Here is an 18543-nt window from a genome sequence, read left to right on the forward strand (position 1 = left end):
TTTGATTTGTTTAACACTTTTTTTTGGTTACTATATGATTCCATATGTGTTATTACATAGTTTTGATATCTTCACTATTATTCTACAATGTAGAAAAGAAAAACCATTGAATGAGTAGATGTGTCCAAACTTTTGACTGGTACTGTAGATCGATCATTTGGGTTCCCGCGTGACGCAGCGGTCTAAGGCACTGCATCTCAGTGCAAGAGGCGTTACCACAGTCCCTGGTTCGAATCCAGGCTGTATCACATCCAGCCGTGATTGGGAGTCTCATAGGGCGGTGCTCAATTGGCCCAGCGTCATCAGGTTTGGCCGGGGTAAGACGTCATCGTAAATGAGAATTAGTCTGACTTACCTAAAGGTAAATAAAACATCTGGGAAACTAAAGCAGCCCAACACCTATAGGTGCCAATATAGCCAAGACGCTTTCTTTGACCGTTTGCTTGTTGTATAGCACTATTATTAGATATAAAGGCTCATACATGCTTACAACATGTTATGGAGCCTTACCAATTGTCACTGGTATGATGAATTGACAGTGATAACTAAACTGACACGTGAGGTTTACTCTATGGCCACCAGGGGGTGCTATGACACAGATTTAATTTAAAAAGGTACTGAATTGCCATTTGATGAATTCCAGGAAGAAAAGGGACAGAGACCATTTGAGAAAATAGAGATCTGTGTATTTAATATCTCTTGTCTGACAACTGGACATAGTGGCGTATACTGTCAAGATTTCTGTTTGGTGTCTCCGGTGGCCCCTTCCTCTTCAGAAGTGCTGTGCATCTCCCAGCTGAGGCAGGTGTCAGAGTCTGAGTCATCTGAGTCATCCTCGCCCTGCTCCACCAGGGAGGCTGTCTTGGTCAGCATCACGTCCAAACTCCTGTAGGCCATCGGGTCAAAGCTGGTCCGCCCAGACCTGATAGAGAGAGAAAGAAATGTGTATTTAAAAGCTTTACAGAGAGTATCACTGCCAGGGAGGTGGAATTATTTGAAACAATTCACACATTTAAATATACGAATAAAACAAACGACAATTATAAATTCAAACACATATTTTCTTCTTATTCTGTACCTCCAGGCCTTGAGGTCCTGAGAGATGTTCTTGACCAGGCTCTTCCCTCTCACGGTGCCCATCCTGCGGATGTCAATGCCGGACATCAGGTCCTCTACGTACTGACCCAGGGAGATGGACTCTCTATACTTTGCTGACCAGTCCACTGGCTCCAGGACCTGCTCCAGGTACAAAAACACATTGTGGTCCTGTTCAGTTGGTCGAGCATGGCGCTTGCAATGCCTGAGTTGCGAGTTCCAGGGCCCCACATACGTAAAATGTATAAAATGTATACACACATGAGTGTAAATGCTTTGGATAGAAGTGTCTGCCAAAAGGCATATGGGCACTGGGCAAAAACTGGTTGAATCAACATTGTGTCCACGTCATTTCAAACCCCAAATTACATTTGATGGCTTTGAATCTATGTGGAAAACTGATTGGATTTGCAAAAAGTAATCAACATTAGGGTATTAGGGGAATGGCCCGTTTTACGTGCTCCTGACCAATAATTGTGCTATTTTGTGTATTTTTGGGGCGTTTATCGTAACTTTTTGTTTGTTTGTTTGTAGATAATATTTCCGCCATAATTTCCTAGACTGAAAAGCTTGATCACTAACCTGAATTTGGATGATGAGGACTTCTACTTCAATGAGGCAAAAGACATTGAATATTATATACACTCGGAGATGGCGCTATAGAGGCCGGTGATACCTGACTACATCGGAGAGTGGATAAACTGCCTCTACCCTCCGTTCTACTGGCGAACGTGCAATCACTGGAGAATAAACTAGATGAGCTCCGTTCGAGACTATCCCATCAACATGATTTGAAGATCTGTAATATGTTTCTCCCAGTCGTGGCTGAACATAGTAAATATAAATCTAGCCGGCTACATAAATATAAATATATATAAATCTAGCCGGCTAGCCGGCTACATCGGCAGGACAGAACGGGGGTGTCGGGGAAGCTTGTGTGTGTCTCTTTGTTAACAACCGCTGGTGCGCTAATATTAAAGAAGGCTGGAGGTTCTGCTCACCCGAGATAGAATACCTCATGATAAGCTGTAAAGTTTATGTTTTTCGAAGCTGTCTATTTACCACCACAAACACTCAACAAGCTGTGTAAGTGCATCAACAATGTCATCCCCACAGTGACCGTACGTACATATCCCAACCAGAAGATATGGATTACAAGCAACATCCACACTGAGCTAAAGGCTAGATCCGCCACTTTTAAGGAGCGGGACACTAATCCGAACGCTTATAAGAAATCCCACTATGCCCTCCGACGAACCATCAAACAGGCAAAGCGTCAATACAGGATCAAGATCAAATCCTACTACACCGGCTCTGATGCTCGTCAAATGTGGCTAGGCTTGCAAACTATCACGGATTACAAAGGGAAACCCAGCCACAAGCTGACCAGTGACGTGAGCCGACCAGACAAGCTAAATACCTTCTATGTTTGCTTCGAGGCTAGCAACACTGAACCGTGCATGAGAGCACCAGCTGTTCTGGACGACCGCTATCGCGCACTCAGTATCCGACTTGAGTAAGACCTTTAAACATGTTTAAACATTCACAAGGCCGCAGTACCAGACAGATTACCAGGACACATACACAGAGCATGCGCTGACCAACTGGCAAGTGTCTTCACTGACATTTCAAACCTCTCCCTGACCCAGTATGTATCTACATGTTTTAAGTAGACCACCATAGTCCCTGTGCCCAAGACCGCCAAGGTAACCTGTCTAAATGACTATTGTAGCGTTCACATCTGTAGCCATGAAAGGCATCATCACCCCAGACACCCTGGACCCAACAGATCATGCAACGTGAGAATGCTCCACAGATCCACAGATGATGCAATCTCTATTGCACTCCACACTGCCCTTTCCCACCTGGACAAAAGGAACACCTATGTGAGAATGCTATTCATTGACTACAGCTCAGCGTTCAACACCATAGTGCCTTCCAAGCTCATCACTAAGCTATGGACCCAGGGATTAAACACCTCCCTCTGCAACTGTATCCTGGACTTCCTGATGGGCCTCCCCCGGGTGGTGAGGGTAGGCAACAACACATCCACCACACTCAACACGGGAGCCCCTCAGGGGTGTGCGTGGCCGTGCACGACTCCAACACCATCATTAAGTTTGCCAACAACACAATGGTGATAGGTCAGATTTTTTTATATATATATTTTTTAAGTCAACTTTATTTAACTAGGGAAGTCACGTGGTCCCGTGTGGCACGTGGTCCCGTGTGGCTCAGTTGGTAGAGCATGGTGCTTGCAACGCCAGGGTTGTGGGTTCATTCCCCACGGGGGGACCAGGGGGGGACCAGGATGAATATGTATGAACTTTCCAATTTGTAAGTCGCTCTGGATAAGAGCGTCTGCTAAATGACTTAAATGTAAAAATGTAAATGTAAGTCAGTTAAGAACAAATTCTTATTTTTTTATTTCTTTTTTCTTTTTTAACCCTTTTCTCCCCAATTTTCGTGGTATCCAATCGCTAGTAATTACTATCTTGTCTCATCGCTACAACTCCCATACGGGCTCGGGAGAGACGAAGGTCGAAAGCCATGCGTCCTCCGAAGCACAACCCAACCAAGCCGCACTGCTTCTTAACACAGCGCGCCTCCAACCCGGAAGCCAGCCGCACCAATGTGTCGGAGGAAACACCGTGCACCCGCCCCCCTTGGTTAGCGCGCACTGCGCCCGGCCCGCCACAGGAGTCGCTGGAGCGCGATGAGACAAGGATATTCCTACCGGCCAAACCCTCCCTAACCCGGACGACGCTATGCCAATTGTGCGTCGCCCCACGGACCTCCCGGTCGCAGCCGGCTGCGACAGAGCCTGGGCGCGAACCCAGAGACTCTGGTGGCGCAGCTCTAGACCACTGCGCCACCCGGGAGGCCACAAATTCTTATTTTCAATGACGGCCTAGGAACAGGAACTTGTTCAGGGGCAGAAGGACAGATTTTTACCTTGTCAGCTCGGGGATTCTAGCAACCTTTCAGTTACAAGTCCAACGCTCTAACCACTAGGCTACCGCCGATACAGTTCTCTGCTTCCAGTTCTCTGCTGCCAATGATTGGAACGAATTGCAAAAATTGCTGAAGTTGGAGACTTATATCTCCCAAACTAACTTTAGGCATCCGCTATCTGAAGAGCTTACAAATTGCTGCAGCTGTACACAGCCCATCTGTAAATAGCCCATCCAACTACCTACCTCATCACCATATTGTTTTTATTAACTTTTTTGCTCTTTTGCACACCAGTATTTCTACTTACACGTCATCATCTGCACATTTATCACTCCAGTGTTAATTTGCTAAATTGTAATTACTTTGCCACTATGGCCTATTTATTGCCTCACCTTCTTACTCCAGTTGCACATGCTGTATATAGACTTTTCTATTGTGTTATTGACTGTACGTTTGTTTATTCCATGTGTAACTCTGTGTTGTTGTTTGTGTCGCACTGCTTTGCTTTATCTTGGCCAGGTCGCAGTTGTAAATGAGAACTTGTTCTCAACTAGCCTACCTGGTTAGATAAAGGTGAAATAAATAAATACAAAATAAATAAAAACGAAGCAATAAAACTGTCTTTCTTTAGACTAGTTGAGTATCTGGAGCAACAGCATTTGTGGATTCGATTACAGGCTCAAAAATGGCCAGAAACAAATAACTTTCTTCTGAAACTCGTCAGTCTATTCTTGTTCTGAGAAATTAAGGCTATTCCATGCGTGAAATTACCAAGAAACTGAAGATCTCGAACAACGCTGTGTACTACTCCCTTCACAGAATAGCGCAAACTGGCTCTAACCAGAATAGAAAGAGGAGTGGGAAGCCCCGGTGCACAACTGAGCAAGAGGTCAAGTACATTAGTGTCTAGTTTGAGAAACAGACGCCTTAAATCCTCAACTGGACATTGAACTGACATCTGTGCCCAGTGGGTTATTTACAAAGGGGTCTTCTGGTCAAACAGAAAAACATATATTGATTAAAGAACAACAGACTGGTCGACTGAGGCTGATGATGATGATGAAAAGACCATTCATTACCTTCTCAGCCTCTCTGTGCAGACGCCTCTCCCCCTTCAGGAAGTCAACAGGGCTCTTACTGGCATCTACATGTTTCTTCATCTCAGTGTGGACCTTGAATGAATTAATGCATTTGATTAGATATTGTAACAGGATATGTCTTTATACTTTAGCCAACATATTTTAGTGTTCTGTTGTTATGTGTCTTGCATGTAACAATTCATCAACACACATGAAGTGAATTGAATTTCCAAGAAAGATAAGCTAACAGTGGATGTAATATATGTAATATTTATATTTTAATATATAATTTGATACAATACCAGCTGCAAAAAGGGAATAAAATTAATCATAGTGGACAGAACAAACAAGGAGGTGGACAGAGCCAAGCACGAGCTAGCGAGATCGTATTGGTGCGTTCTATCATTTATTTGCATATTTCTGTTAGGGAACGCCTACTCATTTTACATTTACATTTAAGTCATTTAGCTGACGCTCTTATCCAGAGCGACTTACAAATTGGAAAGTTCATACATATTCATCCTGGTCCCCCCGTGGGGAATGAACCCACAACCCTGGCGTTGCAAGCGCCATGCTCTACCAACTGAGCCACACGGGACCACTACTCTGTGAAATGCGTGTGTGCAATAACTAAATTCACCATTGCACTCCTTCTAAACATCTCAATTTTTAGAAACTTCAGCAAAGAGTAAAGTCTACAAAACACAGTCCACTCAGTTTGCTACAGATTATGGAGATCAAATCTTCATTGATGAGAAAATTAGCAGAATGTCGGCCAAAAACCCATCTCGCTCCGTCTTCTCCCACTGCCGGCCACTAGGCTTCCTTTCATCGCCAAATTTGGTAGTGAGTGGAAATGCCAACAGGATATTCACATTTCTACATCAGGTGAAATATCTGGCTCGTTGTTCTATCTATTTCTATAGCCTCCCTATCTGTGCTTCAGCTCCACTATAAGGGTCAGAGTAGCGCAGAAGATGTCGCATGCTGAGGCAGTGAAGAAAGTATGGCTGATAGATGGATCAAGGGTGAGGGATTCTGAGAGGATCCCTGTGAATAGTAGATCAGAGCAGAGGGATCGGCCAATGAGTGATATATAGTACCAGTCAAAAGTTTGGACACACCTACTCATTCCAGGGTTGTTCTTTTTTTCTTCTTTAAAAAAATGTTTTCTTCTAAATTGTATAATAATAGTGAATATATCAAAACTATGAAATAACACATATGGAATCATGTAGTAACCAAAAAAGTGTTAAACAAATTAAAATATGTTATATTCTAGATTCTTCAAAGTAGCCACCCTTTGCCTTGATGACAGCTTTGCACTCTTGGCATTCTCTCAACCAGGTAGTCACCTGGAAGGCATTTCAATTAACAGGTGTGCCATGTTAAAAGTACATTTGTGGAATTTCTTTACTTCTTATTGCGTTTGAGCCAATCAGTTGTGTTGTGACAAGGTAGGGGTGGTATACAGAAGATAGCCCTATTTGGTAAAAGACCAAGTCCATATTATGGCAAGAACAGCTCAAATAAGCAAAGAGAAACGACAGTCCATCATTACTTTAAGACATGAAGGTCAGTCAATCCGGAGAAGAACTTTGAAGGTTTCTTCAAGTGCAGTCGCAAAAACCATCAAGCGCTATGATGAAACTGGCTCTCATGAGGACCGCCACAGGAAAGGAAGACCCAGAGTTACCTCTGCTGCAGAGGATACGTTCATTAGTTACCAGCCTCAGAAATTGCAGCCCAAATAAATGCTTCACAGAGGTAACTCTAACATAATTAGATGCCAACCGCCGTTAAACTCCACCGAAGAAGACTGTGTCAATGTGACTTCTACCTGCTACACAGAGCACGTTGTTGAGAGAGGAGCAGAGGGGGAGAGCATCTTTACTCTATTGTCCTCTACTCAGTGGTATAAAGTACTAGGTATCTGTACTTTACTTCACTACATTCCTAAAGAAAATGATGTACTTTTTACTCCATACATTTCCCTGACACCTAAAAGTACTCATTACATTTTGAATGCTTAGCAGGACAGGAAAATGGTCCAATTCACACACTTATCAAGAGGACATCCCTGGTCATCCCTACTGCCTCTGATCTGGCTCACTAAACACACATGCTTCTTTGTAAATGATGTCTGAGTGTTGGAGTGTGCCCCTGGCTAACTGTAAATAAAAAATAAAAAATAAGGTTGGTCGATTTTCAACCAAGACCCTATTGAATACACAGTGGGATATGGATGAGTTTGCACTTCCTACGGCTTCCACTAGACGTCAACAGTCTGTAGAACCTTGTCTGATGCCTCTACTGTAAAGTGGGGCCAAAGGAGACAGGAATTAGTCAGGTCTGCCATGAGGTGACCATGCTCTGACCATGCGCGTTCACATGAGAGGGAGCTCTGTTCCATCGCACATCTGAAGTCAATGTAATTCTCCGGTGGAATATTATTGAGGATTTATGTTAAAAACATTCTAAAGATTGATTCAATACATCGTTTGACATGTTTCTACTGACTGTTACGGAACTTTTTGACATTTCGTCTGCTTTTAGTGAACGCGCTTCCTGACTTTGGATTTGTTTACCAAACACGCTAACAAAAATAGCTATTTGGACATAAATGATGGACATTACCGAACTAAAACAAACATTTCTTGTGGAAGTGGGAGTCCTGGGATTGCATTCTGACGAAGATCAGCAAAGGTAAGTGAAGATTTATAATGCTTTTTATGAGTTTTGTTGACTGCACAATTTGGCGGGTAACTGTATGGCTTCCTTTTGTGGCTGAACGCTGTTCTCAGATTATTGAATATTGTGCTTTTGCCGTAAAGCTTTTGAAATCTGACATAGCGGTTGCATTAAGAACAAGTGTATCTTTAATTCTATGTAAAACATGTATCTTTCATCAAAGTTTATGATGAGTATTTCTGTTATTTGACGTGGCTCTCTGCAATTTCTCTGGATATATTGGAGGCATTTCTGAACATGGCGCCAATGTAAACTGAGGTTTTTGGATATAAATATGAACTTTATCGAACAAAACATATATGTATTGTGTAACATGAAGTCCTATGAGTGTCATCTGATGAAGATCATCAAAGGTTAGTGATTCATTTTATCTCTATTTCTGCTTTTTGTGACTCCTCTCTTTGGCTGGAAAAATGACTGTGTTTGTCTGTGATTTTGCGGTGACTTAACATAATCGTTTGTGGTGCTTTCGCTGTAAAGCCTATTTGAAATCGGACACTGTGGTGGGAATGGTACAAGATACTTGTATGTTTGAGGAATTTTAATTATGAGATTTCTGTTGTTTGAATTTGGCTCCCTGCACTTTCACTGGCTGTTGTCATATCATCCCGTTAACGGGATTGCAGCCATAAGAAGTTTAATGTTCTTTACTTTTACTCAAGTATGCCCGATTGGGTACATTTTCACCATTCCCCCTACTGTACCATATCTCCATTATGTACAGCTTTGTTCCAGTTTTTCCTAAGTGCTCTTAAATTATTGCTAGTGGTTGTACTACATAGTTGTTCTCTTTAATTACACATGTTGCTTTTGTTTACATTGTGAACATAGTCAATGATGCTAGCTAGAGTTTTCTGCTAGATAGTAGCTTCTTGACTTCACTAACTCTTAGTAAATGACCAGCCGTGCCTTTGAAGGCCACAGCTAGTGGTGTCGAGGCCATATGGCAACCAAAATCACTTTATTTATCATTATTTTCATTCCCAAGATAGAATGAACACGCGCATGTCAGCTGTAAATTGAACTTTGGTGATTTCTTGAGCTTGGGATGAATTTGGAACGCCGCTACGAATCGGCCAACATCAGTGCCCAACCTCACTAATGTTCTTGTGGCTGAATGGAAGCAAGTCCCTGCAGCGGAGGCTGTTATAGCAGTAATGTTCAACATCTAGTGGAAAGCCTTCCCAGAAGAGTGGAGGCTGTTATAGCAGCAATGTTCCATCATCTAGTGGAAAGCCTTCCCAGAAGAGTGGAGGCTGTTATAGCAGCAATGTTCCAACATCTAGTGGAAAGCCTACCCAGAAGAGTGGAGGCTGTTATAGCAGCAATGTTCCAACATCTAGTGGAAAGCCTTCCCAGAAGAGTGGAGGCTGTTATAGCAGCAAACTATAACAACTATGACCAACTCCACATTAATGCCCATGATTTTGGAATGAGATATTCGATGAGCAGGTATCCACATACTTTTTGTCATGTAGTGCAGATAGATAGATAGTATTAATGTGTAAACATTTCTAAAAACATAATTGCACATTATGAGGTATTGTGTATAGGCCAGTGACCAAAATGTTTAATTTAATACATTTTAAATTCAGGCTAACACAACAAAATGTGGAGAAAAAAGGGGTGTGAATACTAAAATGTATTAAATAAAAAATGTTGTGTCACTGGCTTACACACAATACCCCCTAATGTCAACGTGGAATTACGTTTTCAGACATTTTTACAAATTAATAAAAAATGAAAAGGCAATAATTATTCAACCCCTTTGTTATGGCGATGCCTAAATAAGTTCAGGAGTAAAAATGTGCTTAACAAGTCACATAATAAGTTACATGGACTCTGTGTACAATAATAGTGTTTAACTTGATTTTTGAATGACTACCTGATCTATATACTCCACACATACAATTATCTGTAAGGTCCCTCAGTCGAGCAGTGAATTTCAAACATAGATTCAACCACAAAGACCAGGGAGGTTTTCCAATGCCTTACAAAGAAGGGCACCGATTGGTAGATGGGTTAAAATAAAAAGCAGACATTGAATATCCCTTTGAGCATGGTGAAGTTATTAAATACACTTTGGATGGTGTATCAATTCACCCAGTCACTACAAAGATACAGGCGTCCTTCCTAACTCAGTTGCCGGAGAGGAAGGAAACCGGTCAGGGATTTCACCATGAGGCCAATGGTGACTTTAAAACAGCTACAGGGATTAATGGCTGTGATAAGAGAACTGAGGATGGATCAACAACATTGTAGTTACTCCACAATACTAAACCAATTACAGACTAAGCAAAAATATATATTGGTTACTACATGATTCCATATGTGTTATTTCATAGTTTTGATGTCTTCAATATTATTTTACAATGTAGACAATAGTAAAAATAAAGAAAAACCCTTGAATGAGTAGGTGTGTCCAAACTACTGGCTGGTACTGTACATCCTGTAGGATCCGAAAATAACTCAAATATCCTTGTTACGAATGTGTTATTATCCTCACCTTCTGGGGAGCGCTGAGCTCGTCCATGCCATCCTGGAGGCAACGGCACCTCATGGAGCACTCCGTGTGGACCTTCATGACCATGTGGCTCACCTTCATCTGGATCTCCCAGATCAGACTGTCCCCCAGCTTCTTCAGGAAAGCCTCAATGTCCTTAGAGGACGAGAGGAGGTCCTGCTTCTGGCCCAGCAGACCCTACAGAGTAACACAAAGAGGACCGTCAGCTAATCTCTGATTTACACTGGGTCGTATTCATTAGTGCACACCGTAGCAAAACGTTTTGGAACGGAAAATGTTTTGCAATGAAAATGAGTTTCTTATTGGATGAGTTAATTTTCTTCCACCTGGTTTCTAGTGAATACGACCCTGATACGATCCATTTCTGTTTGAAGTAATCTATTAAATCCAATCAAATTGTGTCACATGCATCAAATATAACAGGTGTAGACTTTACCAGTACTGAATCAATGTGCAGGGATACCAGGTAGTAATGAGGCTATATACAAGGAGTACCAGGTAGTAATGAGGCTATATACAAGGGGTACCAGGTAGTAATGAGGCTATATACAGTTGAAGTCGGAAGTTTACATACACTTAGGTTGGAGTCATTAAAACTCATTTTTCAACCACTTCACGAATTTCTTGTTAACAAACTATAGTTTTGTCAAGTCGGTTAGGACATCTACTTTGTGCATGACACAAGTAATTTTTCCAACAATTGTTTACAGACAGATTATTTCACTAATAATTTACTGTATCACAATTCCAGTGGGTCAGAAGTTTACATACACTCAGTTGACTGTGCCTTTAAACAGCTTGGAACATTCCAGAAAATGATGTCATGGCTTTAGAAGCTTCTGATAGGCTAATTGACATCATTTGAGTCAATTGGAGGTGTACCTGTGGATGTATTTCAAGGCCTACCTTCAAACCCACTTCAAACCCAAACCCAGATGCTTGACATCATGGGAAAATCAAAAGAAATCAGCCAAGACCTCAGAAAAAAAATTGTAGATCTCCACAAGCCGGTTCATCCTTGGGAGCAATTTCCAAATGCCTGAAAGTACCACGTTCATCTGTACAAACAATAGTACACAAGTATAAACACCATGGAACCACGCAGCCGTCATACAGCTCAGGAAGGAGACGCGTTCTGTCTCCTAGAGATGAATGTACTTTTGTGTGAAAAGTGCAAATCAATCCCAGAACAACAGCAAAGGACCTTGTAAAGATCAGGTACAAAAGTATCTATATCCACAGTAAAACGAGTCTTATATCAACATAACCTGAAAGGCCGCTCAGCAAGGAAGAAGCCACTGCTCCAAAACCGCCATAAAACAGCCAGACTACAGTTTGCAACTGCACATGGGGACAAATATTGTACTTTTTGGAGAAATGTCCTCTGGTCTGATGAAACAAAAATAGAACTGTTTGGCCATAATGACCATTGTTATGTTTGGAGGAAAAAGAGGGAGGCTTGCAAGCCGAAGAACACCATCCCAACCGTGAAGCACGGGGGTGGCAGCACCATGTCGCGGGGGTCACTGGGGCCAAGCTTCCTGCCATCAAGGACCTCAATACCAGGCGGTGTCAGAGGAAGGCCCTAAAAATTGTCAGACTCCAGCCACCCTAGTCATAGACTGTTCTCTCTGCTACCGCACGGTAATCAGTACCGGAGCACCAAGTCTAGGTCCAAGAGGCTTCTTAACAGCTTCTACCCCCAAGCTGTAAAACTCCTGAACAATTAATCAAATGGCTACCTAGATTATTTGCATTACTTATCTATTTTTTACTTACCAATAATTTTTTCTTAAAACTGCATTGTTGGTTAAGGGCCTGTAAGTAAGCATTTCACTGTCTACAGATGTTGTATTCGGCTCATGTGACAAATAACATTTGATTTGTACATTTGTAACCGCTGATTTTATTTTATTTTAGGTACTTTATCTTTTTCTAATTCAATTCATGTGTATTGTGTTTTTTTTTATTTTACTTCAATGTTATTTTATGTTTCTTCAGAGAAAATATGTGTATTGATGTCCTATGTTTTTGTTGTTGTTGTTGTAATTTGAAATGTAATAAAAAAAAAAACATCTTATGAAATGGGAAGCAACTGAATGAAACGTAGCATAGTCTATATCCTAATATTTTCAGTAGCATATTATTTTGTCCAGTAGTATAGGATGTTTCTCTCGTTACTGCGTCCTCCTTAGCCACATTGAACAACATATTGCCACAGAGAATAACTGCAGTAGAGTTGCTGACGTTATGCAAATTGTTCGTAAAAGTGGAGGGAAAAACCCATCGGAATTGGTGTGAATGGTTTAGTTTGTCTAAATCGGAATCTGTATTACTTTTCAGAATTCCTCTCCAATCTGACATTCCTTCATTTGTATACTAGACTGATATTTAGAGGTAATAACGAATAGTAATGAAATGCTACTGATAATAACGAAGTATAATAGTGAAGTGGCAGGGAAAAGCCAAGTGTTTCTTTTGAGCCCCCCCAGTTAATTACCATAATCGCATATACCAAAATCGTCACAGGTAAAAGTGACAAGACAATCAGGATTCTCATATAAAAAAATCTATGTATATACGTTTCTCCCAACTACAGTCTTGTTATTTACCCCATCCAGGTAGACCTACCTCAATGCATTTTTTGTTTGCTTCATGTTTGTCCAGCAGACTCTTCATCTGTTTGGCGAAGCCCTCCTTTCTCTGCTCGTACACATCCAACAGCTTGGACACTGCATGGGTGCTGTGGTGACCAAACAGCTTACATCCGGCGCAGATCAACGTGTTATCCTGCAGACACACCTGGAAACAACCAGACAACAAGAGATTACACTTACATTTGAGTCATTTATCAGTTGCTCTCATCCGGAGTGACTTACAGTTAGTAGTGTTTTATATATAAATAGGTAGTGTTTTATATACAGGTATTGTTATATAGAGGTAGTGTTATATAGAGGTAGTGTTTTATATATAATAGGTAGTGTTTATATACAGGTATTGTTTATATAGAGGTAGTGTTATATAGAGGTAGTGTTTTATATATAAATAGGTAGTGTTTTATATACAGGTATTGGTAATATAGAGGTAGTGTTATATAGAGGTAGTGTTTTATAATATAATAGATAGTGTTTTTTATATACAGGTATTGTTATATAGAGGTAGTGTTTTATATGCAGGTATTGTTATATAGAGGTAGTGTTAAATATATATATCTAGAGGTAGTGTTTTATATATAGGTATTGTTATATAGAGGTAGTGTTATATACAGTGGGGAGAACAAGTATTTGATACACTGCCGATTTTGCAGGTTTTCCAACTTACAAAGCATGTAGAGGTCTGTAATTATATATTAGGTACACTTCAACTATGAGAGACGGAATCTAAAACAAAAATCCAGAAAATCACATTGTATGATTTTAAGTAATTAATTTGCATTTTATTGATGACATAAGTATTTGATACATCAGAAAAGCAGAACTTAATATTTGGTACAGAATCCTTTGTTTGCAATTACAGAGATCATACGTTTCCTGTAGTTCTTGACCAGGTTTGCACACACTGCAGCAGGGATTTTGGCCCACTCCTTCATACAGACCTTCTCCAGATCCTTCAGGTTTCGGGGCTGTCGCTGGGCAATACGGACTTTCAGCTCCCTCCAAAGATTTTCTATTGGGTTCAGGTCTGGAGACTGGCTAGGCCACTCCAGGACCTTGAGATACTTCTTACGGAGCCACTCCTTAGTTGCCCTGGCTGTGTGTATCGGGTCGTTGTCATGCTGGAAGACCCAGCCACGACCCATCATCAATGCTCTTACTGAGGGAAGGAGGTTGTTGGCCAAGATCTCGCGATACATGGCCCCATCCATCCTCCCCTCAATACGGTGCAGTCGTCCTGTCCCCTTTGCAGAAAAGCATCCCCAAAGAATATGTTTCCACCTCCATGCTTCACGGTTGGGATGGTGTTCTTGGGGTTGTACTCATACTTCTTCTTCCTCCAACCACGGCGAGTGGAGTTAGACCAAAAAGCTCTATTTTTGTCTCATCAGACCACATGACCTTCTCCCATTCCTCCTCTGGATCATCCAGATGGTCATTGGCAAACTTCAGACAGGCCTGGACATGCACTGGCTTAAGCAGGGGGACCTTGCGTGCGCTGCAGGATTTTAATCCATGACGGCGTAGTGTGTTACTAATGGTTTTTCTTTGAGACTGTGGTCCCAGCTCTCTTCAGGTCATTGACCAGGTCCTGCCGTGTAGTTCTGGGCTGATCCCTCACCTTCCTCATGATCATTGATGCCCCACGAGGTGAAATCTTGCATGGAGCCCCAGACCGAGGGTGATTGACCGTCATCTTGAACTTCTTCCATTTTCTAATAATTGCGCCAACAGTTGTTTCCTTCTCACCAAGCTGCTTGCCTATTGTCCTGTAGCCCATCCCAGCTTGTGCAGGTCTACAATTATATCCCTGATGTCCTTACACAGCTCTCTGGTCTTGGCCATTGTGGAGAGGTTGGAATCTGTTTGATTGTGTGTGGACAGGTGTCTTTTATACAGGTAACGAGTTCAAACAGGTGCAGTTAATACAGGTAATGAGTGGAGAACAGGAGGGCTTCTTAAAAGAAACTAACAGGTCTGTGAGAGCCGGAATTCTTACTGGTTGGTAGGTGATCAAATACTTATGTCATGCAATAAAATGCAAATTAATTATTTAAAAATCATACAATATGATTTTCTGGATTTTTGTTTTAGATTCCGTCTCTCACAGTTGAAGTGTACCTATGATAAAAATTACAGACCTCTACATGCTTTGTAAGTAGGAAAACCTGCAAAATCGGCAGTGTATCAAATACTTGTTCTCCCCACTGTATATAGGTATTGTTATATAGAGGTAGTGTTATATATATATATATAGAGGTAGTGTTATATACACTGCTCAAAAAAATAAAGGGAACACTTAAACAACACAATGTAACTCCAAGTCAATCACACTTCTGTGAAATCAAACTGTCCACTTGGGAAGCAACACTGATTGACAATTAATTTCACATGCTGTTGTGCAAATGGAATAGACAACAGGTGGAAATTATAGGCAATTAGCAAGACACCCCCAATAAAGGAGTGGTTCTGCAGGTGGTGACCACAGACCACTTCTCAGTTCCTATGCTTCCTGGCTGATGTTTTGGTCACTTTTGAATGCTGGCGGTGCTTTCACTCTAGTGGTAGCATGAGACGGAGTCTACAACCCACACAAGTGGCTCAGGTAGTGCAGCTCAAACGGTCAGAAACAGACTCCATGAGGGTGGTATGAGGGCCCAACGTCCACAGGTGGGGGTTGTGCTTCAGCCCAACACCGTGCAGGACGTTTGGCATTTGCCAGAGAACACCAAGATTGGCAAATTCGCCACTGGCGCCCTGTGCTCTTCACAGATGAAAGCAGGTTCACACTGAGCACATGTGACAGAGACGTGACAGTCTGGAGACGCCGTGGAGAACGTTCTGCTGCCTGCAACATCCTCCAGCATGACCGGTTTGGCGGTGGGTCAGTCATGGTGTGGGGTGGCATTTCTTTGGGGGGCCGCACAGCCCTCCATGTGCTCGCCAGAGGTAGCCTGACTGCCATTAGGTACCAAGATGAGATCCTCAGACCCCTTGTGACACCATACGCTGGTGCGGTTGGCCCTGGGTTCCTCCTAATGCAAGACAATGCTAGACCTCATGTGGCTGGAATGTGTCAGCAGTTCCTGCAAGAGGAAGGCATTGATGCTATGGACTGGCCCGCCCGTTCCCCAGACCTGAATCCAATTAAGCACATCTAGGACATCATGTCTTGCTCCATCCACCAATGCCACGTTGCACCACAGACTGTCCAGGAGTTGGCGGATGCTTTAGTCCAGGTCTGGGAGGAGATCCCTCAGGAGACCCTCCGCCACCTCATCAGGCACATGCCCAGGCGTTGTAGGGAGGTCATACAGGCACGTGGAGGCCACACACACTACTGAGCCTCATTTTGACTTGTTTTAAGGACATTACATCAGAGTTGGATCAGCCTGTAGTGTGGTCTTCCACTTTAATTTTGAGTGTGACTCCAAAACCAGACCTTCATGGGTCTTGATAAATTTGATTTCCATTGATAATTTTTGTGTGATTTTGTTGTCAGCACATTCAACTATGTAAAGAAAACAGTATTTAATAAGAATGTTTCATTCATTCAGATCTAGGATGTGTTATTTTAGTGTTCCCTTTATTTCTTTGAGCAGTGTATATTACACTACCTCTATCACTACCTCTCTAGGAAAAAGGGGGAGGCTTGCCGAAGAACATCATCCCAACCGTGAAGCACGAGGGTGGCAGCATCATGTTGTGGGGGTGCTTTGCTGTTGGCCATAGTGGAGTTTGGAGTGTGACTGTTTGAGGTTGTAGACAGGTGTCTTTTATACTGATAATAAGTTCAAACAGGTGCCATTAATACAGGTAACGAGTGGAGGACAGAGGAGCCTCTTAAAGAAGTTACAGGTCTGTGAGAGCCAGAAATCTTGCTTGTTTGTAGGTGACCAAATACTTATTTTCCACCATAATTTGCAAATAAATTTATTTTTCTCATTTTGTCTGTCATAGTTGAAGTGTACCTATGATGAAAATTACAGGCCTCTCTCATCTTTTTAAGTGGGAGAACTTGCACAATTGGTGGCTGACTAAATACTTTTTTTGCCCCACTGTATATAGAGGCAAGCCTATATGGTCTTGATCAGAGCATTGTGTTCTCATACAATAGAAAATATGGTACAGTCCCAAATGACACTATTCCCTATACGGATCCCTATGAGCCCTAGTCACATGTAGTGCACTATATAGGGAATTAGTGTTGACTGAGAACACATTCTCATCTACAGCTACGACCTGGGGAATAGTTACAGGGGAAAGGAGGGGGATGAATGAGCCAATTATAAGCTGGGGATGATTAGATGGCCATGATGGTATGAGGGCCAGATTGAGAATTTAGCCAGGACACCGGTGTTAACACCCGTACTCTTACGATAAGTGCCATGAAAGACATTTTGGATGAATGTGAACACTCAACATACCAGATTCATGATTTCATTATGATCAGGGCACATGAATTCCTTCAGAGCTTGCTGCTGAGCCTCGTTACTCTCTGTCCTTTCTTTCAGTATCGCCACGACGTTCTCAACAGACATGTTCCTCTTCAACCCGTTGAGTCCCTTGTCCGGTAAGATGTTCACCTACAATAGACAGATTGTGTGGTTAGAAGTGCATGTTGTTGAATCATATTTTACAACACAGTGATTTGATTTGGCCGAATGTATAGGTTGTCAGATACCGTATGACCAAGGAAAGGGGGTGTGTTTACAGAGGACACTGGAGTAGGCAATACCAGGCATTATGGCATTACTTTTTGACCAATATTAGTGGAACTATGGTACCATTTGGAAGAATAGACAGAGCAGCTTCTCGTACCTTTCTACACATGGGGCAGATGAACTTGTCCTGGGGCTTGTTGCAGTTCTGGGCGATGAGGGTCTGGTGAATACACTTCTTGCAGTAGTTATGACTACAACACAACTCTATAACAGGTGGACTGAAGACGTCTAAACACACAGGACAGCTCAGCTCTTTACCTAGTTGCACTTCCATTCTCAACACTGCTAATAGATATCTGACCAGGCTGAAGCTTCAGGAGGATCTGAGGAGAGGACAGGTGCATTCCGAGTAGTATGGTCCCTGAAGGTTCCGGAACACGCCTGTCACTCATTGTGAGCATTTAGCCAAATTAGCATTATAGAATCCATAGAATTATAGAATCCAATTATTTAGTCATTCTAATTCTATTGAAAGATGAAGACAATGGTTTCCTAGCAACACATCATTATCTAGATATTTTGCCAGGGGTTAGACATTAGACAGCTTCTATCTCAAGGCCATCAGACTGTTAAACAGCCATCACTAACATTGAGTGGCTGCTGCCAACATACTGACTCAAATCTCTAGCCACTTTATTAAAAATGGCATGTAATAAATGTATCACTAGTCACTATAAACAATGCCACTTTATATGTTTACATACCCTACATGATTAATCTCATATGTATATACTGTACTCTATACCATCTACTGCATCTTG

General features: G+C 42.0%; 1 protein-coding gene across 1 annotated transcript; it reads right to left on the bottom strand.

Annotated features, from left to right (window-relative positions):
- Positions 1–732: 732 nt before the first annotated feature.
- Positions 733–18174, bottom strand: LOC112075895 (E3 ubiquitin-protein ligase TRIM63). The gene is made up of 8 exons (XM_024142808.2): positions 18084–18174; positions 17880–17986; positions 17486–17644; positions 13036–13206; positions 10387–10581; positions 5130–5222; positions 1079–1236; positions 733–922 (listed from the first exon to the last, which is right to left on the bottom strand). Exons 1-8 carry the CDS (start codon positions 18172–18174, stop codon positions 733–735), a joined length of 1164 nt encoding a protein of 387 aa, XP_023998576.2.
- Between the last annotated feature and the right edge of the window lie 369 nt (positions 18175–18543).

Source organism: Salvelinus sp. IW2-2015, unplaced genomic scaffold, assembly GCF_002910315.2.
Source record: "Salvelinus sp. IW2-2015 unplaced genomic scaffold, ASM291031v2 Un_scaffold3453, whole genome shotgun sequence".
In the NCBI taxonomy this organism is placed as follows: Eukaryota; Metazoa; Chordata; class Actinopteri; order Salmoniformes; family Salmonidae; genus Salvelinus; species Salvelinus sp. IW2-2015.

What these genes read in the sequence shown, in the direction of transcription:
- LOC112075895 (XM_024142808.2), bottom strand. Translation starts at nt 18,174, where the DNA reads ATGAGTGACAGGCGTGTTCCGGAACCTTCAGGGACCATACTACTCGGA. An exon ending in CAAACAAAAAATGCATTGAG is followed by an intron (nt 10,582 to 13,035) that starts GTAGGTCTACCT and finishes GTTACTCTGTAG; the next exon opens with GGTCTGCTGGGCCAGAAGCA. An exon ending in AGCTCAGCGCTCCCCAGAAG is followed by an intron (nt 5,223 to 10,386) that starts GTGAGGATAATA and finishes AATTCATTCAAG; the next exon opens with GTCCACACTGAGATGAAGAA.